This window comes from Pelobates fuscus, chromosome 1, assembly GCF_036172605.1.
Source record: "Pelobates fuscus isolate aPelFus1 chromosome 1, aPelFus1.pri, whole genome shotgun sequence".
Taxonomy (NCBI): domain Eukaryota; kingdom Metazoa; phylum Chordata; class Amphibia; order Anura; family Pelobatidae; genus Pelobates; species Pelobates fuscus.
Genome location: NC_086317.1, coordinates 486,552,633 through 486,577,813, shown reverse-complemented (window position 1 = coordinate 486,577,813; position 25,181 = coordinate 486,552,633). Strand labels below are relative to the sequence as shown.

Below are 25,181 nucleotides of genomic sequence, written 5' to 3'. Positions count from 1 at the left end.
TAATAACACTATATTATATACGAAGTATGAATCAGGTGTGTTAGATAAGCGCTATGCAGATAATAACACAATATTATATACAAAGTATGAATCAGGTGTGTTAGATAAGCGCTATGCAGATAATAACACTATATTATATACGAAGTATGAATCAGGTGTGTTAGATACGCGCTATGCAGATAACACTATATTATATACGAAGTATGAATCAGGTGTGTTAGATAAGCGCTATGCAGATAATAACACTATATTATATACACAGTATGAATCGGGTGTGTTAGATAAGCGCTATGCAGATAATAACACTATATTATATACGAAGTATGAATCAGGTGTGTTAGATAAGCGCTATGCAGATAATAACACTATATTATATACACAGTATGAATCGGGTGTGTTAGATAAGCGCTATGCAGATAATAACACTATATTATATACGAAGTATGAATCAGGTGTGTTAGATAAGCGCTATGCAGATAATAACACAATATTATATAGGAAGTATGAATCAGGTGTGTTAGATAAGCGCTATGCAGATAATAACACTATATTATATACGAAGTATGAATCAGGTGTGTTAGATAAGCGCTATGCAGATAATAACACTATATTATATACACAGTATGAATCGGGTGTGTTAGATAAGCGCTATGCAGATAATAACACTATATTATATACACAGTATGAATCAGGTGTGTTAGATAAGCGCTATGCAGATAATAACACTATATTATATACGAAGTATGAATCAGGTGTGTTAGATAAGCGCTATGCAGATAATAACACTATATTATATACACAGTATGAATCGGGTGTGTTAGATAAGCGCTATGCAGATAATAACACTATATTATATACACAGTATGAATCAGGTGTGTTAGATACGCGCTATGCAGATAACACTATATTATATACGAAGTATGAATCAGGTGTGTTAGATAAGCGCTATGCAGATAATAACACTATATTATATACACAGTATGAATCGGGTGTGTTAGATAAGCGCTATGCAGATAATAACACTATATTATATACGAAGTATGAATCAGGTGTGTTAGATAAGCGCTATGCAGATAATAACACTATATTATATACACAGTATGAATCGGGTGTGTTAGATAAGCGCTATGCAGATAATAACACTATATTATATACGAAGTATGAATCAGGTGTGTTAGATAAGCGCTATGCAGATAATAACACAATATTATATAGGAAGTATGAATCAGGTGTGTTAGATAAGCGCTATGCAGATAATAACACTATATTATATACGAAGTATGAATCAGGTGTGTTAGATAAGCGCTATGCAGATAATAACACTATATTATATACACAGTATGAATCGGGTGTGTTAGATAAGCGCTATGCAGATAATAACACTATATTATATACACAGTATGAATCAGGTGTGTTAGATAAGCGCTATGCAGATAATAACACTATATTATATACGAAGTATGAATCAGGTGTGTTAGATAAGCGCTATGCAGATAATAACACTATATTATATACACAGTATGAATCGGGTGTGTTAGATAAGCGCTATGCAGATAATAACACTATATTATACGAAGTATGAATCAGGTGTGTTAGATAAGCGCTATGCAGATAATAACACTATATTATATACACAGTATGAATCGGGTGTGTTAGATAAGCGCTATGCAGATAATAACACTATATTATATACACAGTATGAATCAGGTGTGTTAGATAAGCGCTATGCAGATAATAACACAATATTATATACACAGTATGAATCGGGTGTGTTAGATAAGCGCTATGCAGATAATAACACTATATTATATACGAAGTATGAATCAGGTGTGTTAGATAAGCGCTATGCAGATAATAACACTATATTATATACACAGTATGAATCGGGTGTGTTAGATAAGCGCTATGCAGATAATAACACTATATTATATACACAGTATGAATCGGGTGTGTTAGATAAGCGCTATGCAGATAATAACACTATATTATATACGAAGTATGAATCGGGTGTGTTAGATAAGCGCTATGCAGATAATAACACTATATTATATACACAGTATGAATCGGGTGTGTTAGATAAGCGCTATGCAGATAATAACACTATATTATATACGAAGTATGAATCAGGTGTGTTAGATAAGCGCTATGCAGATAATAACACTATATTATATACACAGTATGAATCGGGTGTGTTAGATAAGCGCTATGCAGATAATAACACTATATTATATACACAGTATGAATCGGGTGTGTTAGATAAGCGCTATGCAGATAATAACACTATATTATATACGAAGTATGAATCGGGTGTGTTAGATAAGCGCTATGCAGATAATAACACTATATTATATACACAGTATGAATCGGGTGTGTTAGATAAGCGCTATGCAGATAATAACACTATATTATATACGAAGTATGAATCAGGTGTGTTAGATAAGCGCTATGCAGATAATAACACTATATTATATACACAGTATGAATCGGGTGTGTTAGATAAGCGCTATGCAGATAATAACACTATATTATATACGAAGTATGAATCAGGTGTGTTAGATAAGCGCTATGCAGATAATAACACTATATTATATACACAGTATGAATCGGGTGTGTTAGATAAGCGCTATGCAGATAATAACACTATATTATATACGAAGTATGAATCAGGTGTGTTAGATACGTGCTATGCTTGGGCTACCATACAAACCTAGTCTTTGTGCACAAAAAGCAGGTTCTAATAAGTACAGACAATCTGCTTTCCTTTAGAATTATATCTGTATATCTGTATCTATATAAATATAATTTTTTTTTTTTTTTTAGTAAGCTTCAAACAAATGTTTTCTTTTTTTGTCACATCATATTGTTTTCAAAGTTTAAGTATTAAAAAGGTGTTAAACCAATGTGAATCAGACAGAACCAGGGGCCACAATAATCCAATAACAGGGAAAGAAATCCTAGCAATGTGTGATGGCCAGAGTGGCCAATAGGCAGTAGGCGGCTACCTACAGGCACCTTTCTACCAAGGACGTCTATCCGAACTACAAATATATATATTTTTTTATAGTTGGCTATATTTCTTTTTATTTCATTATGGTTTTTGCAATGTGTTTGTGTCACACTCCTTTAAACCCACTTTGTTTGGAAACATTATACGCTCATACACAGACACTTATATTAATATACACACACACACGGGCACATGCTCAGAAACACATTGATATACAGACACACAGACTCGCACACAAACTTGGACATACATTTGCAATCAAAATTATTCAACCCCTATTGAAAATCAGGTTTGTTAAAGGAACACTATAGTCACCTAAATTACTTTAGCTAAATAAAGCAATTTTAGTGTATAGATCATTCCCCTGCAATTTCACTGCTCAATTCTCTGTCATTTAGGAGTTAAATCACTTTGTTTCTGTTTATGCAGCCCTAGCCACACCTCCCCTGGCTATGATTGACAGAGCCTGCATGAAAAACAACAACTGGGTTCACTTTCAAACAGATGTAATTTACCTTAAATAATTGTATCTCAATCTCTAAATTGAACTTTAATCACATACAGGAGGCCCTTGCAGGGTCTAGCAAGCTATTAACATAGCAGGGGATAAGAAAATCTTAATTAAACAGAACTTGCAATAGATAAAGCCTAAATAGGGCTCTCTTTACAGGAAGTGTTTATGGAAGGCTGTGCAAGTCACATGCAGGGAGGTGTGACTAGGGTTCATAAACAAAGGGATTTAACTCCAAGATGGCAGAGGATTGAGCAGTGAGGCTGCAGAGGCATGTTCTACACACCAAAACTGCTTCATTAAGCTAAAGTTGTTCAGGTGACTATAGTGTCCCTTTAAAATTTAGAGGCTTGCAGCTGAATTGACTCAACAGCACAGCACAAATATACGAAACAGGTGTTGTCTCAAACACACCTGATGCACTGATCAAGGGCTTTTTTATTAGTTGCTCCAGGTGTGCTTGAGCTGGAACACTTAAAATAACTGAACTGGCTAGAGGTTTGTTGAGTGTCATGTTTTCCTGCATGTTAGAAATATGTCTAAGTCGAAAGAATGGTCCACATAGTTAAGAGAAGAGATTATAGCCCTTCACAAACAAGAAACCGAATACAAAAAGATAGCGAAGGCAATGGATGCTCCTAAAACACTGTGGAAAGCATAGTTAGCAAGTACAAAGTTGAAAGAACAGTGGTTACACTACCAGGACATATTTCTGAGAAGGCAGGTTGTGAAAAACCCTTGAGTGACTGCAAAAGACCTGTAGCAAGACTTGATGGCAACAGTGAGCACTAAATGCAGAGGGTTTCCTAGCCAGAACTCCAAGACTACACCACTACAGACCCAAAGTACACGAAACGTTGGTTCCAATATGCTCAAAATCATATAAATAACCCACAGAAGTTTGGGGGTTTTGTTCTGTGGAGGGATGAATCAAAACTCGAACTCCTTGGCCCAATGGATTAGCGGTATGTCTGAAAGACGTAGAATGAAGCTTGGTGATGCTCTGGGGCTGCTTTACATCATCTGGCACTGGAAATCTACAGCACGCGGAAGGCAAGATGGAGTCATTGAAATTCCAGGAAATCATAAGAGAAAACATCTTGCCATCTGTGAGGAAGCTGAAGCTTGTGCGCCATTGGACTTTCCAACGAGAAGATAACCCCAAGCATACCTCAAATTCCACCAAGGTTTGGTTGCAAAAGAAGTCCTGGAAAATTATACAGTGGCCATCACAGTCACATGACTTGAACCCCAAGAAAATCTCTGGTGGAATGTGAAGAAGGCAGTTGCAGTACGCAAACAAAAGAATATTACTGAACTAGAGGCCATTGCTGCTGAACAATGGGCTAAGATTCCTCCGGAACGCTGCCAGAACCTGGTGTCTAGCTATGCATCTCATTTGCAGCGGTCATAGCAAAAGGGTGTTCTACAAAGTACTAAAGATGCTTGCCTTGAAGGGGTTGAATCATTTTGAGGCTGGAGAAGTCAATATAAGTTGTGTTTTCAGTTGAGTTTGGGGAAACCACTTGAAACATTCTTTGTGTTGAGCTATTTCAGTTGCTTTTGTTTGATTTGTTCATTGCAAATAGCTGAACGTCTGTAAAATTTTGACAATAAGTCTGATTTCCACTTGGGGTTGAATCATTTTGATTACAGCTGTATATACACATTCACAGACTCATACAAAACCACACATTCATATACACACAGGGTCACACACACACACAGGGGGGGGACGCACACACACACACACTTTCCTTTCTGATCTCTGCCTATCTCCGTTTAATGCTGCTGTAAGTTAATATATTTGTTTTTATTTTCTAGCTTTGTTTTTACCATTATCTACGAGAATGATCGAAACGAGAGGTCTCAGTGGTAAGTAATCTTTACTTTTTCTAACCAGGGGAAGCAAAGAATTATGATTCCCTCTAGTAAAACTCTAATCTGTTAAATAGCTAGTCTAGAAATATATTTCACAGAATGAGAGGAAAGTAAAGAGGCCCAGTAGGTCAGATAAATGATTATTAAGGCAAAATAAGACTTAAGATAGATTTCTGGAAATCTCATTGTATTTGAGAAGCCGCACAGTGTCTCTCTAGTTAAAGGACCATCTCAATGCTGCCATTCTAACCATGTCAGTTTTGTAGATAGGACAATGGTTAAATCCACCTTCACTGGCTGCCACAATGAGAGCCGCTTCCTCTACAGCGACTGAGTGAAACCTGGTCATGTGACCAAAGGCAGCGCATGCACGTCTACCCCCAGGGCTCCTGAAAGAGGAGCCTCCATTAAAGCTGGATGACATCGCTGGAGCAAAGCGCGAGCTCTGAGGGATTCTTGGCTTTGGATAAAAGTCAAAATATTTTTTTTTCATACTTTTGCTACAAATGGGGAGTGTTCTTGGACAGGTTTGTATTCGTAATTTTTAGTGTTACTTTTAAAGCCATCTCGAGCTCCTTAAAAAACATACACCAGGGGCGGAGCCGAACCTTCCGAGCTGAGCGGTCGCATCCACCGCGAGCTCCGCAACACGAGCATCAAAAAAACAGAAATTACCCGACTTGGTGCCCGAGACTACTATCCCAGTTGAGGCGAGGATAGCATGGGGCGCAAGATAAAAAAGCAAAAAGCTGAGAAGCCTTGGATGGGCTTAAACATCAGAGATATGTGGAGACAGGCACATGGCACAGCTGGGACCAAGATGGCCGCTTACCCGGATACGTACTCTAAGCTATCTGACGACTTGTCACTCTAGGGGGAGATGGAGGAAATACCCACCACGCGTCCACCCCCACTGGCTAAACTGAATCCGGACACATCTCCAGTGACCACCGCAGCACTGAAGGAACTTGTGGCCGACCTCCAGAGAAATATGCCCACTGATATCAGAGCAGATTTACAAGGCCTGAAAGGCCGGATTGGGGATCTTGAGACCACCTCCAGCGCCAACACGCAACAGCCACGCTTCAGCAGGCAGTACAAAAGCCGCAGCAACAGCAGGAATCTTATGACCGGTGTTTCTCAATGCTGGAAGATATCAGACGCAGAAACAATATGAAAGTAAGAGGCATTACTGAGGTCATTCCTGTGGCAGAAATACCCCACCTCATGCGGCACCTAATTATGGCTCTTCTTCCCCCGAAACAGGCAAAAGCGGGGGGGCTGGTGAGGTACCACAAGGCCTAGTGGTTTAATCTCACCACAGCAGAGCTGCAATGATGGCTGCAGTGAAGGGAAGTACACCCTACAACTTATGAGACAATGTCACTGACTTTCTATGCTGACATGGCCATTTACCTCCCTCCTCCGGAAAAACTGAATCCAATACTGCTGGACCGTATCCCGCACACTCCAGGTACTCCGACGACGACAAGCACATAGTCGCAGATCTAAGAGAGGCAACAGCACTACTACCAGTTTTGGGACTTCCTCTGGAATCTATGCCACAACGTGGGCCACAGATCTCGGGGAAAGCACCGCAGAGATGGAACCCGGAGACAGCAACTGAGTTTGTCCCGCCGCAACCCTCCAAGGCCATGTATGCTGCGATCTCAACCTGAACCTCTGTGTATAATGTTCAGTTTAAATATTTTAAATTGTCAATCTTTCTTTTATTGAGGCAGGAGTTCAATGGGGTACAGAATAAAGAAGAGGGGATGCATGGTATTTGTACAGGATGGGATCACGTTAACACCAGTTTAAATATTTTATGTTTATAGTTTTCCTACTTGACTCACGCAACGTTTAGTACAAATTACACACCTTTCCAGCTCGGACGGCCTTACAGCCAATTAAACCCCCTCCCCAACAATGGCTCAGCTTTTCCCCATTAAGCCCTACTTCACGTTGATACAAACTCTCACTATTGGAATCCACCAAATACGTTACACTTGATATAGATAGAGATATATATATAAAAATGTGCAACTATCCATGCCACTGTCTAGCTTGTATGTGAATATGTTCGCTGTTGTGGCGTTTGATAACGCCAATCGAAAACACACACATGCAGATACCGACACATACAGATGTACAGACACACTGATACGCCTGCAGACACATACAGACACTGACACATACAGATCCACACACTGACACATACAGATACACACACACTGACACATACAGATACACACACACTGACACATACAGATACACACACTGACACATACAGATACACACACTGACACATACAGATACACACACTGACACATACAGATACACACACACTGACACATACAGATGCACACACTGACACATACAGATGCACACACTGACACATACAGATACACACATTGACACACATGCAGATACAGACACATACAGATGTACAGACACACTGATACGCCTGCAGACACATACAGACACTGACACATACAGATACACACACTGACACATACAGATACACACACTGACACATACAGATGCACACACTGACACATACAGATACACACACACTGACACATACAGATACACACACACTGACACATACAGATACACACACACTGACACATACAGATACACACACTGACACATACAGATACACACACTGACACATACAGATGCACACATTGACACACATGCAGATACAGACATACAGATATACACATACACACAAATAGCTACATACACATACAAACACACATTTAAAAAAATTAAGCCACCCAGCAGGTTCTTGCCTTCTGCTGGCTGTGGCTGGTGGGAGTTGGGATCCTGCTCTCTCGATCCGGACCCATCCTCGTGGCTCCCTGCTCCTCCTCCCGCGCGGCTGTGTGAGTGAGCGGGGAGGAAGTGATACGTTGTCACTTCCTCCCAGCTCTCTGTGCAGGATAGAAGGGGCCCCTCATTGCATATGTCCATCGGGTGACCCTAAGGGAATGGTCCACACGATGGACCCTCACACAGGTTCCCAACGCGTGCGGTCCTGCTGCTCCGTCGCCATGGGTTGAGAATTATGACAGGGGCGGTGTCAGAGTGGCTCCAGCGCGGTCTATGGGCCGGCCTTGAATGTGAGAGTGTCACAGTTTCTATGGTTTTCTGTCAAGCGTTTGTTTTTGGCTTTTGTACATTTTTTTTGGCGGGGGGGAAGGGGATCAGTAAATGGAATTTTGACGTTTCTATCTAAATGCTAATCCCGATGTCTGCTTAATCCTTCCGGGTTTCTGTGTTTGCTAAACACCCTATAAATCTCTTTCCAAGTCGTCAATTAGGAGGTAAAATGATAACCCCAGGGCCATGTATTTGCTAAACACCTGCTGCCAGACCTCATTTCAAAGAGTTGCGTCATTAGCCAGCCTGGAAGAAGAGTTCAGGGCTAGCTAATATCCATTCTGGGCATACTGGATGATTTAAGTGTTTTATTTCATGACTCCTTTAAAGGGGCAATCAGCCCGTTGTAGTGGTTATGGTGCCAGCTCTCCACTGTGCCATTTTCAAGCAGTTTGACACAAACCAATGGCCCCTCTCTTACTGTATTGCTACTGCAACTTTAAATTACAGCCGAGCGGTTCTGAATGCTAATGCTTTGAGAAGGAATCCAGTTCTCTGCCTTTAAGAAGGCATTGGGGAAAATAATAACTGGAATCAGAATCTAAACTCAGATTTTTCTAATTCAGATTTTTAGTTTGGTGCTTGTCTGTAACTGCTCTGAGGGAGTTGGAATGTGCTCGTTCAAAGGCTGAGAGACATGATGCGCTGTTAGAGGATTATTAATCCCGTATCCCGCGGCGCTGTTCCTGAACACCTAGACCATTTATTGCTGTGTATAATCTGCGCACTTACACAACTCCCATCACTCACAGAAATAATCCAGACAATCCTTTTTGTGATACCTCCTATAGCGTTCTTCTATTTAACCCTTCTCCCCCCCCCCCCCCACCTTCGTTTCGTAGTTTGGTAGTGAAGGGGTTAAGTCTCGGTGCCCGGCTGTTGCATGGATCAACGGACCGACCCTCAGAGGGTTAAAATACCTTTTGATATTGGAAAGAGGCTGATTTTTCACAATTAGCCTTGATGAAGTTTAAATGGCTGTCTCCTGCTGGTAGGATAATGGGGCCCCCTGGGGCCAAGATGCATTATCCAGAACAGGCAGAGCTCCAGAGGAGAAGTGTCCTGGACACTTTGGAGTCGCATATCCTAAAAATGTTTTAACCCATCCTCAGCCAGCTTTTATCGACTTGACCCTAATCGGATCTCTGCTGCCTGGTTCCCCCGCAGTGCTGCGATTGGTGGATTGGTGGTTTGACCCGAGTGCTCTTTAATTGAGCTGGTTTTACAGTGAGTAGGACCCTGCTGGCACATGCTGATTGGTGGCGGCATGTCACAGTTATTGTCCTTAGAGGGAACATGCATCCTGTGTTTATCTGCACTTCATAGCGCTGCATGTATTTCAGACCGAGCCAGCGCACCCTAAGGCTCCGGTGGGCACGATGGCTAGAGATTATGTCGCTTGTTAAGTATAGTAACTCTGTATACATCTAGTTATCCCTAAAGCAAAAATGTGTGTTTTGAATTGTATTGGGATGTAATGTGCTGCACAATCCTATGATTAAACAGTCGCTCTAAGCACCATAACAACTGTGTATCAGTGCCCAGGTTATAATAATTATTATTATCTACGTAGCGCCAACAAATTCCAAAGCGCTGTAGTTACAGCCTATGGCCTGTGGAGTGTGTGGCGAGCATTTCATGGACGCTCACTGCTCCTGGTCTCTATGATGACTAAACTGCTGAGAGGGACTCTATGTAAAGCGCTATGGAATCTGTTGGTGCTATAGAAATGGCAAGAATAATATGTGCCGAGCTGCTGCCTGCAGTCACTGTGTCAATGAAGATCAAATGGAAAACATAAAAGCAAACAAATTAAAATTATTAGTATTGCTGGGGGGCGGGGCCTGACAGCCAAGATGGCCGGACGTGCTCCTTGAGAGCTCCTGCACCAGCAGGCAAACAAACGCGCATCCTGATTAAACTACCAATGCTGGCAGCACACAAAGCCCCAAAAACGGAGCAGAACCGCACGGGGAGCATAACGATACCCGTCATGTACCACTGCACACAATGGGCACATGGACCGGCCATGCGGCTTACATTTGAGCAGGGTTTAAGGCGGCCGACCCCCTGGCATGAGACCTGCTCACAAACGAGTGTTGACTACTGCCCTGCTACCCCCCCCCCCCCTCTGGACCGGCGGGGGATATCCTGGTCCTCGCTGGGGACGGTTACCCCCGCAAAGCGGACTAAACAAGCAACTAAATCTACACTCAAACGAGACAATGGAAATGCAATCAAGATGGCGGCACAGGCGCACCCGACGCCAAAAAGCACTCTCATTCAGCCACCCAAGCACATTCAGGAGTTTTTTGCCCGGCTATGCAACAGCCTATGGACAAGGCTCCACACTAAGGGCCGGTCCCTCCGCCTCGCAATGAGAACAGTAGCGGCATGGATCCGGCCGTCTACACGGCGACATCTGTGCAGAAACACACCAAGGGCCCCCGGGGCGACCTCCAGTCAGAAACAGAGCAAGGTGGCGGGAAAGGGCGACAGATCCCTCAGACGCCGACACTCTGCCTCACATACACCACAGCAAGACCACCAAGCCCGCTCACCACACAGCGGCGCCGGAAACCGCCAACCAACGAAAAGCAACCCTACAAACGAAGATCCACGAGCTCCAGCCTCATGCCAGCGAACGACAAATGTGGAGAGCCGTTCGAGACGAAGGAGAGACGGAACTCTACAGCGGCACCAACTCTACCATTGCCCTTGGCTCACCCGTCAAGCCCCCATTGCAGACCGACCAGAACGAGCCGCGCAGAGAATAGACACAGGAATCGGCTGACCGCTGAATGGGGCCATCAAGCTGCATTTATCTGAGCACTACGAGACACTGAGCTTTGCGGCAGCTAGCTCCACGCTATGAGACTCTCGTAAGCCAACCAGATTAAGCATTTAAGCTAGTACTAATACTTATGTTTTAATATGACCTGTAGCTTAGCCTGGTTATAGCTTAGGACGTTAATCTCACCTTAAACGTAGGATTCAATACACCCAATAAGTTAGTTACCTGCATAAGATTAATAGCTTTGTTTTAGCCTGAGCCCAGTTTATTAATATGTATATTACTGATACTTAACATTGTAATCTCTGCTACGACCTCACGACTTAACTATTACCTGTGTGCCTAAACTACTGCATAGTCCAATGTTTCTCAGTCTACCTAGATAGGCATTGCTACCAGAATAGCCTGTATATCCTTTAACATTTTAAAATGTACCCTTTTGCCATGAATGTACAACTACTGTTTATATCTTTCAATTATGCTGTTGTGGCATTGAAAAAGGTTTGTCATTCCTTGCACAAAGAAAAATAAAGAATAAAAAAAAAAATATTAGTATTGCTATAAAAACAAGAATTAAGGGAACAATAATGAAGCCAATCCATTAAATTGACATTAATCTGTTTTTATAATATCAATCTTCAGTGTATTCACTGCCTGAACCTCGCACAGGCTGTCTGCCCATCGCATGGGCTGCCTGTCCCTCGCAGGGGCTGCCTGTCCCTCGCAGGGGCTGCCTGTCCCTCGCATGGGCTGCCTGTCCCTCGCAGGGGCTGCCTGTCCCTCGCAGGGGCTGCCTGTCCCTCGCAGGGGCTGCCTGTCCCTCGCAGGGGCTGCCTGTCCCTCGCAGGGGCTGTCTGAACCTCGCAGGGGCTGTCTGAACCTCGCAGGGGCTGTCTGAACCTCGCAGGGGCTGTCTGAACCTCGCAGGGGCTGCCTGAACCTCGCAGGGGCTGCCTGTCCATCACAGGGGCTGCCTGTCCTTCGCAGGGGCTACGTGAACCTCGCAGGGGCTGTCTGTCTAAAGGAGGGGCTGGTATAATGCCCTGTGTTTTGTAACACCCATGGGGACTCCATGTGACCGTATTCCTGCATTTACGTATTAGTGATATTGAATTAAATTTAAAGAGATCAATCACCCAGCAGTTCCAGGGTTAATACTGCTTAATCACTGTTTGTCTTGTTTGCCGCCAGTCCTCTGGCCACGTGTGGTTTTGCTTGGGGAGAATCTACTGTCAGTGGCTCTCTAAGGAGTACATTCGGCTATACCGTGTATCAGGGAATTCTTGGGGGGGGTTGTACTGCCTGCAGCCACACTCTGTTTGGTCCTCGGAGCAGGTTTTCATCTTATTATTTTTATCTTTCAGGTACGCCTGCTGTGATACGGTGGCAGACATGAGAGAGTGGTACGCGGCTTTCATTCACGTACAGGTACAGGAAACTCTACAGTTAATATTGTCTGTGCACCAGATACCACTTTATAGGGACACGCATCACTTGGCTTTTTTTCTTTTTCTTTTCGCAGGGGGAGCACAGTCAGAGGGGGAGGTAGGGGAGCAGGGGGAGCACAGTCAGAGGGGGAGCAGGGGTAGCACAGTCAGAGGGGAGGTAGGGGAGGTGGGGTAGCACAGTCAGAGGGGGAGCAGGGGGAGCACAGTCAGAGGGGAGGTAGGGGAGCAGGGGGAGCACAGTCAAGGGGGAGCAGGGGTAGCACAGTCAGAGGGGAGGTAGGGGAGGTGGGGTAGCACAGTCAGAGGGGGAGCAGGGGTAGCACAGTCAGAGGGGAGGTAAGGGAGGTGGGGTAGCACAGTCAGAGGGTGAGCAGGGGTAGCACAGTCAGAGGGGAGGTAGGGGAGGTGGGGTAGCACAGTCAGAGGGGGAGGTGGGGTAGCACAGTCAGAGGGTGAGCAGGGGGAGCACAGTCAGAGGGGGAGCAGGGGGAGCACAGTCAGAGGGGGAGCACTGTCAGAGGGGGAGCACTGTCAGAGGGGGAGCACTGTCAGAGAGGGAGCACAGTCAGAGGGGGAGCAGGGATTGCACAGTCAGAGGGGGAGCAGGGGTAGCACAGTCCGAGGGGGAGCACAGTCCGAGGGGGGGGGCAGGGGTAGCACAGTCCAAGGTGGAGCAGGGGGAGCACAGTCCGAGGGGGAGCAGGGGTAACACATTCCGAGGGGTAGCACAGTCAGAGGGGGAGCAGGGGTAGCACAGTCAGAGGGGGAGCAGGGGTAGCACAGTCAGAGGGGGAGCAGGGGTAGCACAGTCAGAGGGGGAGCACAGTCCGAGGGGGAGCACAGTCAGAGGGGGAACAGGGGTAGCACAGTCAGAGGGGGAGCACAGTCAAAGGGGAGCAGGGGGAGCACAGTCAGAGGGGGAGCACAGTCAGAGGGGGAGCAGGGATTGCACAGTCAGAGGGGGAGCAGGGATTGCACAGTCAGAGGGGGAGCAGGGATTGCACAGTCAGAGGGGGAGCAGGGGGAGCACAGTCAGAGGGGGAGCACAGTCAGAGGGGGAGCACAGTCAGAGGGGGAGCACAGTCAGAGGGGGAGCACAGTCAGAGGGGGAGCACAGTCAGAGGGGGAGCACAGTCAGAGGGGGAGCACAGTCCCAGGGGGAGCACAGTCCCAGGGGGAGCACAGTCCGAGGGGGAGCACAGTCGCAGGGGGAGCACAGTCGCAGGGGGAGCACAGTCAGAGGTAGAGCAGGGGTAGCACAGTCAGAGGGGGAGCACAGTCAGAGGGGGATCAGAAGGAGCACAGTCAGAGGGGGATCAGAAGGAGCACAGTCAGAGGGGGAGCAGGGGGAGCACAGTCAGAGGGGGAGCAGGGGTAGCACAGTCAGAGGGGGAGCACAGTCCGAGGGGGAACAGGGGTAGCACAGTCAGAGGGGGAGCACAGTCAGAGGGGCAGGTGGGGTAGCACAGTCAGAGGGGGAGCACAGTCAGAGGGGGAGCAGGGATTGCACAGTCAGAGGGGGAGCAGGGATTGCACAGTCAGAGGGGGAGCAGGGATTGCACAGTCAGAGGGGGAGCAGGGGTAGCACAGTCAGAGGGGAGGTAGGGGAGGTGGGGTAGCACAGTCAGAGGGGGAGCAGGGGGAGCACAGTCAGAGGGGAGGTAGGGGAGCAGGGGGAGCACAGTCAAGGGGGAGCAGGGGTAGCACAGTCAGAGGGGAGGTAGGGGAGGTGGGGTAGCACAGTCAGAGGGGGAGCAGGGGTAGCACAGTCAGAGGGGAGGTAGGGGAGGTGGGGTAGCACAGTCAGAGGGGGAGCACAGTCAGAGGGGAGGTAGGGGAGCAGGGGGAGCACAGTCAAGGGGGAGCAGGGGTAGCACAGTCAGAGGGGAGGTAGGGGAGGTGGGGTAGCACAGTCAGAGGGGGAGCAGGGGTAGCACAGTCAGAGGGGAGGTAAGGGAGGTGGGGTAGCACAGTCAGAGGGTGAGCAGGGGTAGCACAGTCAGAGGGGAGGTAGGGGAGGTGGGGTAGCACAGTCAGAGGGGGAGGTGGGGTAGCACAGTCAGAGGGTGAGCAGGGGGAGCACAGTCAGAGGGGGAGCAGGGGGAGCACAGTCAGAGGGGGAGCACTGTCAGAGGGGGAGCACTGTCAGAGGGGGAGCACTGTCAGAGGGGGAGCACTGTCAGAGAGGGAGCACAGTCAGAGGGGGAGCAGGGATTGCACAGTCAGAGGGGGAGCAGGGGTAGCACAGTCCGAGGGGGAGCACAGTCCGAGGGGGGGGGCAGGGGTAGCACAGTCCAAGGTGGAGCAGGGGGAGCACAGTCCGAGGGGGAGCAGGGGTAACACATTCCGAGGGGTAGCACAGTCAGAGGGGGAGCAGGGGTAGCACAGTCAGAGGGGGAGCAGGGGTAGCACAGTCAGAGGGGGAGCAGGGGTAGCACAGTCAGAGGGGGAGCACAGTCCGAGGGGGAGCACAGTCAGAGGGGGAACAGGGGTAGCACAGTCAGAGGGGGAGCACAGTCAAAGGGGAGCAGGGGGAGCACAGTCAGAGGGGGAGCACAGTCAGAGGGGGAGCAGGGATTGCACAGTCAGAGGGGGAGCAGGGATTGCACAGTCAGAGGGGGAGCAGGGATTGCACAGTCAGAGGGGGAGCAGGGGGAGCACAGTCAGAGGGGGAGCACAGTCAGAGGGGGAGCACAGTCAGAGGGGGAGCACAGTCAGAGGGGGAGCACAGTCCCAGGGGGAGCACAGTCCCAGGGGGAGCACAGTCCCAGGGGGAGCACAGTCCGAGGGGGAGCACAGTCCCAGGGGGAGCACAGTCCGAGGGGGAGCACAGTCGCAGGGGGAGCACAGTCGCAGGGGGAGCACAGTCGCAGGGGGAGCACAGTCAGAGGTAGAGCAGGGGTAGCACAGTCAGAGGGGGAGCACAGTCAGAGGGGGATCAGAAGGAGCACAGTCAGAGGGGGATCAGAAGGAGCACAGTCAGAGGGGGAGCAGGGGGAGCACAGTCAGAGGGGGAGCAGGGGTAGCACAGTCAGAGGGGGAGCACAGTCCGAGGGGGAACAGGGGTAGCACAGTCAGAGGGGGAGCACAGTCAAAGGGGAGCAGGGGGAGCACAGTCAGAGGGGCAGGTGGGGTAGCACAGTCAGAGGGGGAGCACAGTCAGAGGGGGAGCAGGGATTGCACAGTCAGAGGGGGAGCAGGGATTGCACAGTCAGAGGGGGAGCAGGGATTGCACAGTCAGAGGGGGAGCAGGGGGAGCACAGTCAGAGGGGGAGCACAGTCAGAGGGGGAGCACAGTCAGAGGGGGAGCACAGTCAGAGGGGGAGCACAGTCAGAGGGGGAGCACAGTCAGAGGGGGAGCACAGTCGCAGGGGGAGCACAGTCGCAGGGGGAGCACAGTCGCAGGGGGAGCACAGTCAGAGGGAGAGCAGGGGTAGCACAGTCAGAGGGGGAGCAGGGGGAGCACAGTCAGAGGGGGAGCAGGGGTAGCACAGTCAGAGGGGGAGCAGGGGGAGCACAGTCAGAGGGGGAGCAGGGGCAACACAGTCAGAGGGGGAGCAGGGATTGCACAGTCAGATGGGGAGCAGGAGCAACACAGTCAGAGGGGCAGGTGGGGTAGCACAGTCAGAGGGGGAGCAGAGATTGCACAGTCAGAGGGGGAAGTGGGGGAGCAGGTTCCGTTCTTTGCTAAACAGATGCAGCTAAACTTTTTAGATTGGAATTATTATATGATCTGTTGATTCTAACCCTATCTGCAGTAGAGACACATACAGCAATGGTGAATGTGTAGGAAATACTCTAGAATATAGGAAAATGGATAAATAATATGTATGTGAATGTTAGATTACAATTATTTATGCTGGGTTTTGTTCACTATTTCCCGTTGTGAATACTGACCGATTTCTAGGGTAAGACCACGGCAACGGGCCTTCCAGTCACACAGAGTAAAGATGTATTTTATTTTTTTGCATTGAATGCCCATTTTATACATAATAGCAACAGGGAAATCAAAATTGGGGATTCACATCTCACATAGTGTAATGTAAATGGAATCATAAAATGGAAATTCGATCCCAAATTCAGAGCGCAGAGACTGCCAAACATGAGCACCCAAACTCCCATCAAGCGTAGCCATCCAAAATAAGTCTAAACCTGTTGGGAGTAGTATACCACCTCAGTGGGAAAAAGGATTTAGCATTTTTTTTTCTTTATTTTTTTAAACAGAGATATGAATTACTAAATAATTACAGAACCCATTCCATGACTGTACTGTATATAGACTAAATAGAGGGATATACAAAGTACACGTCCATCGGCACATACCGGTAACATTGTGGACATCCCCCAACAGCTGGCAGGAAAAGTGTGATAAGCCACATGTACTAACCCACGCTGCTTGGGCTTCCTTTTAGCTTGTGTGCTATCCTGGGGCTGAGTGGAAGGAGTGAGGGACTCACCGTGTTTTTTTGTCTAGAGGAGGTGCAGACCACGAACACATCTAATAAGCATTCACAGCCAGCACACGTCCTAGAGTCTTGCGATGTCAGTGATGACCTCACGAGATCTCTCAAATATGCATGCGCAACTCTTCAATTACAATTCCTAGGGATAGGATACTGATTGGCTGAATCAGTATTCCCCATAACAAAGGCTTAGAAAACAGGAAGTATAATCATAGTTACCTGCTATTTCTGCATGTAGAATGTGACTACTTTATCATTTAAAGGCAAAGCCTTGATGAGACCGTTTTCTTAGAAGGATGTATGTCCCTTTAATAAAGTCTTGCGTTGATTATTTGGAAATTGATGCAATTCATTATTCCGTTTTAAGTACCTGGACTCCTCATTACTGAGTGGTCAGTTTGGGTATCTGTCTCCCCTGCTCTCAATATGCTGTGCATGGATCCCCTCTGAGTGGTCAGTTTGGGTATCTGTCTCCCCTGCTCTCAATATGCTGTGCATGGATCCCCTCTGAGTGGTCAGTTTGGGTATCTGTCTCCCCTGCTCTCAATATGCTGTGCACGGATCCCCTCTGAGTGGTCAGTTTGGGTATCTGTCTCCCCTGCTCTCAATATGCTGTGCACGGATCCCCTCTGAGTGGTCAGTTTGGGTATCTGTCTCCCCTGCTCTCAATATGCTGTGCACGGATCCCCTCTGAAGTCAGCTGCTGAGTCCCAGAATAATTCGGAAACATGTAGAACATGCACTGTGGCTTTACCAATTAAACTGAAAATCTATATTGCTATTAATGTAATAATCGGAGTGCAGCCAGCCAAATAACGTGTGCATAGATAAATAAAATCTACATGACTGAATTGCTTCCCCAGAAATGTAAGATATTGTTATATAACAAACCGTCATCCATGGACGTATATATACACACAAAATAAACTCTGTTTTTTAAATATTTAATGTACACTAACATTTTCCGTTTTAATAACCGACACATTGTATACAAACCCTAAGGGCTCATAGTCTCTGTTTTATCTGTTTGTAAAGATTCAGTGGAAATAAGCAGCGTTAGTCTATTTAAAAAGGGATAAATTAGGGGATGATGGATGAATTCCTGCTGGGTTAGAAAGTGAATGGCTATTGTAATGTGTGTAATATGGAGCTCCCTCCGCTTTCCAGAGTGAGATTATTCTCTGTATTGCACAGTCACAAACGTACCACGCATCGGGATTACTAAACATTTGTAACTTTGCACAATAACGTGATGGCTACAGCGGGCGCTAAGACTGTGTCTAGAAATTATTTTATTTTATTTCTGATTACCTGATACAGGGCTCAAATCTAATTTCATTTTATATTGAGTATTGGCCAGTACAAACTGTATCCCGGTTTAGAAAGCTAAATATTCAAGTGTCTGGTAGTATCACTCTGGTAGTGTTACATCTGCAATTTAATAGTGTTTTAAAATGTGTCCTATGCCACAAATGTGTAAGTTTTACATAATCCTGGCTTATCAAGGCCATTACGCAGTGGATGGGGAGATAAATCTTCTCACTTTTCACTTTTAGACAGTTTCATTGCCATTCTCTTACTTCCTGTTAGAAAGATTAATGTCTCCCTCTAAGGTTTTCTGAAGTGGCATCCATTCTGCTTAACTAACGGACCCTAATTAACGATTCCAAAACAACGTAGAGAATCCTTGTCAGAACCATTCCATGTTAACCCAATCCATGGACCTGTCTAACGGGATCTTGTCTTCTGTCTTATTTGTATCCAGCATGGCAGTCTTTGGCGTGAACAGACTTCAATAGCAAGAACCCGGCCATCACAACTGGACAGCATGTTTGGCAGTATGTCCCTCATTCCTATCCGAGGAAGTGAGAACGACATACGAAGAAGTGTAGCAGCATTCAACACAGACCCAGTGAGTAACGGTTTGGCCTCGGGTGGGGAGCGGGGTCTATATGTACGCAGGAGTTGTGCCATTCATTACTTGGGGCAATAGAGGTGCAATACATAACAGAGGGCAAGGCTGTCCCCGGTACTTTGCCCCACAGAGGTCTAGAGGATGCCCAGTTACATTTATATCATGAAAGCTGAGTATATTTTTTTAGCTTTACATTTGTTGGGAAACATTTATAAGCAATACTCTTACTTCTAACTTGGAGTGCCCCTTTAAAAGCAGGCGGCTATGTCGGCTCCGTGGAGTTTTCGAGTATTCTTGTGTATCTGACTGGAGGTTTACAGGAAGTCATTGAACAGCAGAACCTGGATCCAAATTTTGGATAATAGAACTCGATCGTGAACTCGATCGCCCAAACTGGAATTTGTTTTTTATTTTTAAAATACTAAACATTGATTCAGAGTAACTGCTGATGTTCCTCTCAGAGTATTTAGCGATTTGTTCAAAATGAAATCCTGGGTAATTGATCAGAATGTGCTGGCAGGAAACCCTCTGTGATTTATAAAACACGCCTCGGGCTGCAATATCCAACGGAGACGGCTTAATGTAAATTGTTTAGTGGTTGCAATGCACTGATTAATGCAATTATAAAATAATTGCTCTTGCAGTCTGTGTTTCTGAGCATTTAAAGGAAACCTGTAAGCGGTATTATTAGTATTATTAGTATTATTAGCCGATGGAAGCTGCTACGCAGGGAACTGGTTTCAACTTAAAGTAGTTTGTGTTATATTGCTTTAAATGTTTCACCACGTGTCAATAAGATATTATTTGGAGCTCGATATTAATGCAGCTTCTCCTAGTATGGAATCACTGGGCGAATTTGCGAAATACGGGCCCTCCCACAAATCTAAGTAACATAAAACAAGTTCTTACTAAACAGAAAGTACCATTGGCCACAGAAAGATTGGGCTATTAGCCGACAAGCGACCTTGACGTTACAAAAGGTTAGTCTTTAACAAGCTGTATAGTGGCTCTTCTGAAGCTAAGTAGTCAGATCATTTGCAAATGATTTGCCAACTTGCCTGCCTAACTGTTGCCACAGCCTATTCTGGAGCCAGAAGAGTCGTGCCGCGCAGGGCCAGCGCCACCAGGCATCGCTGAATGCTGCATCTTCCGACTTCAGAGAGTTGGTGCTTTGTGGACTCCAAGTAAGTTGTCAAACTGTTCACGAACGGTGTGGCTACTTACGCTGGGAGTACACCAAGGCACTCAGGCCACCATAATCACTATAACGTGCTGTAATAGCTATGGTGCTTGAATAATTCCTTCAGCATGGCAGTAAGATTTGGTTTCCAGCCAATCCTCAGGCACAGGGGCCAATCTCACATCTCCGGAGCAGAAGGGGTTCTAAACTTCCTGCCATAATATGTACTGTTTTAAATGCTCCTCTATCCGCTATCGGATAAATTAGACTTTTTTATTTTGTATGAAATTTGATATGTTTGCTCTACCTTAATTGTACTTTTTCTTGTTTTATCTCCAGCTTATAGAAAATGTATGAAAAGACAAACATTCCCGGTAAATATATCCTCTCCTCCTTTCTAATCCTAGATCTAACTTCCTGCTGTTATCGTGAGTAGATTGTACTGTAGGCTTTTGGTTAAATACCAGACTAAAACCCATTTTATTATTCATGAAAGTACAAGTAGTGGTGCAGCGCCTAAATAGTCCTTAAAAAATATAAATAAAAGCAGGGAGGAAAAAAAAAGATTATATAGTGTAGTATGTCACTGTCCAAATAAATAGAATAAAACAAAAGAAACACACTCACAATTTCCTGGAACTCTTTAGTTTTATTCTATTTATTTGGACAGTGACATACTACACTATATATTTTTCTTTTTTTTCCTGCTTTTATTTATATATTTTTAAGGACATTTTAGGCGCTGCACCACTCTTTGTACTTTTATCTCTTTGTGGACGGGACGAGAGACTTCGGCTCCGGTGATTTAGTTGTCGTTTGGACTGTGCCAGTTATTGCTTAGCGCTGAATACCCTTTAGCTTTGTCATTTTATTATTCATGTCAACAGTTTAAGACTTGCACTTCATGGCTCTTAGATAAAGCAGTAATGAGGGAGAAACACTGACCCGCGTGAAATCAATGCGTTACTCTGATTGGCTGCTAAGAGATTCCGACTACAGTCAGATCGGCCATCAAAAAACAACAATCAATTTATCTGTCGTTTTGTCCCAATATTGAATTGTGAGATGTATATCATTTACACAATCGAAATCTTTCACCTAGTTATAAAGTGTTTCTTTATTGATACTATTTTAAACGAGTAAAAGATTACGGGGGTTATCCACTAAACAGTGGCAGTGAGTGGGCAAGTGGTTTGAAAATGTGAGCTTACATTTTTATATCTCGTTTTAAATATTGCAAGATTGGAGCGTATACTTGATGCAGATCTCTGTTTAGTAGATAAACCCCTTGCTTTTAAAGCAATATTGATTTTAAACCAGTTTGCTTTAATTTCTAAGTGTCCTAGTGTTACGCTAATACACAGCTTGCGATCTAGAATAATGGTTATTACAATAGGCGTTCTGTGACTATAAAACATGAATTATGGATGGCAAACACAGATTCTTTTCGTTTTTCTCATTAATGGGTTGGTAATGCAAGACGTGGGTTACAGGAGTAATTGTTACAGCGTATCCTAATAAGGATACCAAGGGCCTGTCTTGATAGCTTTAAGTCTGGTGGGGCATCGGGGGTTATATTGGGCTGTCTTCGTTAATTTTTTTTATACTATTTTGTTACAGTTTCTGCCAGAAACCGTTAAATAGCCCTTCAAACATTTATTTATAAATCTTCCTTTTGCAGGACTTGCACCATGCCATTGGACAGGTCTCAGGAGAGATTCGTTCCATGGAGCAAAGGACAGATTCTGACCCCATGTGCCATTGGAGACGCTGAGAAACACGGACCTCTCCAACTGTCCATACTGCACTTCATTCACCTTACGACGCCTTAACCACCACCCATCCTGATTGCCAAACTGCTGCAGATTCCATTTATTTGGTGGATGAAACGCCAGTCTTTCTTTGATGTGTATAGAAGACCTTCTGTGTGCATAAGACACTTTGTAAATAGACAATTTTTAGCTCTCTGGTATTACTTTATAAGTTGAATATTTGGCAGCCCCGGTACTGTATTGGTGTTTTTAGGATTATTTTTTTTTGTAATGATTTTGGCACTAAATAAGGGGCGTAACATTCTCTGCCGAGCAAGAATGGCTTTCTACCGGAGGACTTCATTTTCTTTCTTCCTTAGAAAATTTCTGTTGATTTACATTCACTAACCAAAAAAATTACGTGTTGTGTTTCCATAATTGGGCAATCCATCCAATATCCACCCCTGTGAATTTGGGCAATCATCATTAAAGCATTTTGGAGATCAACAGTATTCTTCTGGAAAGCTGGATATGCCTGTAGCGTAGACCCACGGAGTGGGCAAAGCCAGATTACGTCCATCACCTAGAATGGGGAATGTGCATCATTCGATAAGGTCTAGTATTGGTGTATTTACTGAGCTCCCGAGCTGGTAACGGGTGAAAACTTGGTTGATTATCCAAAAAATGTAAATCTAATAAATGGAACTCCTTAGGATATTTTTGGTCTCTTGGTGTCGTAGTTTGTGCTGTGTTCGATGTTTGCTGTTTAAAGTGTGGCTGAATTCAGTAGGCTGTCAGGAGAGTGTGTTCTGCTGACTTCAATAATTACCCAAATCAAAAAATTCTACACATCCCGTCCTGGATAATGTATCACCAGGTATATTACTGTTTTAAAACAATTCTGTATTATCATACGAAGAAAATGAAAAGAATTAACCTAGGGCCAAAATTTAGATATCACAAGGTAGAGGGCACAAAAAGGGGGGTAACCCCTAACTAGTGAAATATCATAGAGAATAAACAAAATCATACACAGGTAGAATGGCATTTTTTTCTTTTTTTGTTTATTCTCTATGATAATTCTGTATTATCAGAAGATTCCTCACAAAATTTACAGACATAAAAGTTAAGCATAATTATTTATTCACAAAGAATGTGGCATGCCTGCTTGCTTGGTGTACAGGGGTGTAGAGAAGATCTGAAAAAGGAGATACAGTGGTACCTCGGTTGTAAACCGAAACACTGTTTCCCATAGTAATGCATTGAAAACCAATTAATCCGTTCTGGAGGTCAGAAAAAAGTCAAAATGAGCTGGCATGGAAACCAACCCAAAATGCAGAACACACATTAAAAGGCATGCAAACGACGAAGCTCAGCTCCCTACCTTTACACCTCTTCAGAAATGCACCAAAAAGTCCCAAAACATCATTAACTCACAACTTGCCACTAAGAGACCGCAACCCACTCAGTACGATCCAGAAAGGAATAGACCTGAGCTGACAGGAGCACAACCAGACGGACACACCATACCTCTGCGGAGGCAATAGCACGCACTCATACGCCTGCTAAGACTTAGCCCAAAACCCTGGCTGACAGGATGTGCATACTGGCCATTCGTAAAATCTCAGTATCCAATCACAACCTAGGACAGCTTAGAAATGAAACGGGTTAGGTACACTACCCTTGCCCAAAAGCACTATCCCCCGAGTAGGCAACCGTACATGTATATAAATATCACATACTGTACCCCTATCCAACGCATAAAACGAGACAGAAGTGAAGTAGCGGGTGGAAGGGACCTAATTTACCTGCCGTAGACCATTTAGGCCTGGGGAGGTAACGCAACATTCTAATCCCACCTTGGAATATCAGTTACTTGGCGCAACCGGGGATACTGGGCACTCTTGTTGATCAGAAATGCAATCCATCCATGCACCCTAAGAGCGTTCACTTAAGGATGACTCTTGATGCATATTCAGCTCGACTTCCTGTATCTTGTTTTACATCCTGTTCTATATCTTGTGTCATATGATATCTTGTTTTATTTTGTCTAATTTCAAAAATGTGCAACGTACCAAGACAAGCAACTATGTTTCCCATACAATGCTTACATTTCTGCCATAAGTCACTGCATACTTATATCTGTACCATTGCACAACAAAATAAAGAATGTAAAATAAAAAAAGCCGCTCCACACTCGACACCATGTGCTACCCACAGGCTCCAGCATGCAGGGGGCGGCGTTATAAACCTCCCAGGTGCAATGCATCCTGGAGAAACTTTGCAATTTTTTTTTTGTAAACCGAGGCATTGTTTTCAATGGATTTTCATTTGTAAACCGAAAATTATGTTAACCGACTAAACCGAGGTACCACTTATCTAAAGCAGATACCACCATCCTTCTCCTGGGGACCTTCTTCAGCTCCTGCTGCTCATTTTTGGCAACTTAGGCACTGCCCATTTAGACAGAGCGGTCCCTACTTTGTATTGTGTTTTGTTTTGAATGTGTTGGAATTTCATTGAATTGTGTGAATATATCTTAATACAATATTCAGAAATGACAAGTCTACAGAGTGTGATAGGCTCCCAGGAACTGAGTTTAACATTCAGTGTATTCGGTGTTGTGGGTTGTTCCCTTTGAATATTTGATGTATGGGATACATATTACAATGTGGATTACGTTTTGGTTGCGTTTTAAGCTTCTACATCGATGTCGCTGGTTCCAACATTTCATATTGACAAAGAGGGACACGGGTTGTCCTTGGTGTGGGTGTGGCCTGGGAGCTGTTCTAGGTGAGTGGGGGTGTGGCTAGGGGCGGGGCTGCTCTGAGAGATTTTAGGTAACTAATAACAATGTATTGCAACTAATGTAAATGTATCTTATTTACACAGTGTAACGGCACCCCCAGGCATAAAAGAGTTAAAACGCCGTTTAGTAGATCTTCCCTTCCAGAGACACAGCTACTGTAGACACCAATCCGCCAAACCGGAGAAGCATGTGAATGCCGTAAACAGCTGAACCGGAACCATACGAATGCTGTAAACAGCCGAATAGGAAAAAAC

General features: G+C 45.1%; 1 protein-coding gene across 8 annotated transcripts in view; it reads left to right on the top strand.

Moving 5' to 3' along the window:
- The window catches only part of ARAP1 (ArfGAP with RhoGAP domain, ankyrin repeat and PH domain 1), a 304,736-nt gene extending 281,903 nt beyond the window's left edge, over positions 1-22,833 (top strand). For 7 of the 8 annotated variants that reach the window (XM_063432734.1, XM_063432703.1, XM_063432693.1 and 4 more), the window contains 5 exons: positions 5,343-5,393; positions 12,726-12,789; positions 19,038-19,184; positions 20,707-20,741; positions 22,049-22,833. In XM_063432734.1, coding sequence (XP_063288804.1) covers positions 5,343-5,393; positions 12,726-12,789; positions 19,038-19,184; positions 20,707-20,724 — 280 coding nt within the window. In that variant the 3' untranslated portion in view covers positions 20,725-20,741; positions 22,049-22,833. Of the gene's footprint in view, positions 1-5,342; positions 5,394-12,725; positions 12,790-19,037; positions 19,185-20,706; positions 20,742-22,035 lie in introns of all 8 variants that reach the window. The other variant, XM_063432716.1, reaches the window with a different exon arrangement.
- The last annotated feature ends 2,348 nt before the right edge of the window (positions 22,834-25,181 follow it).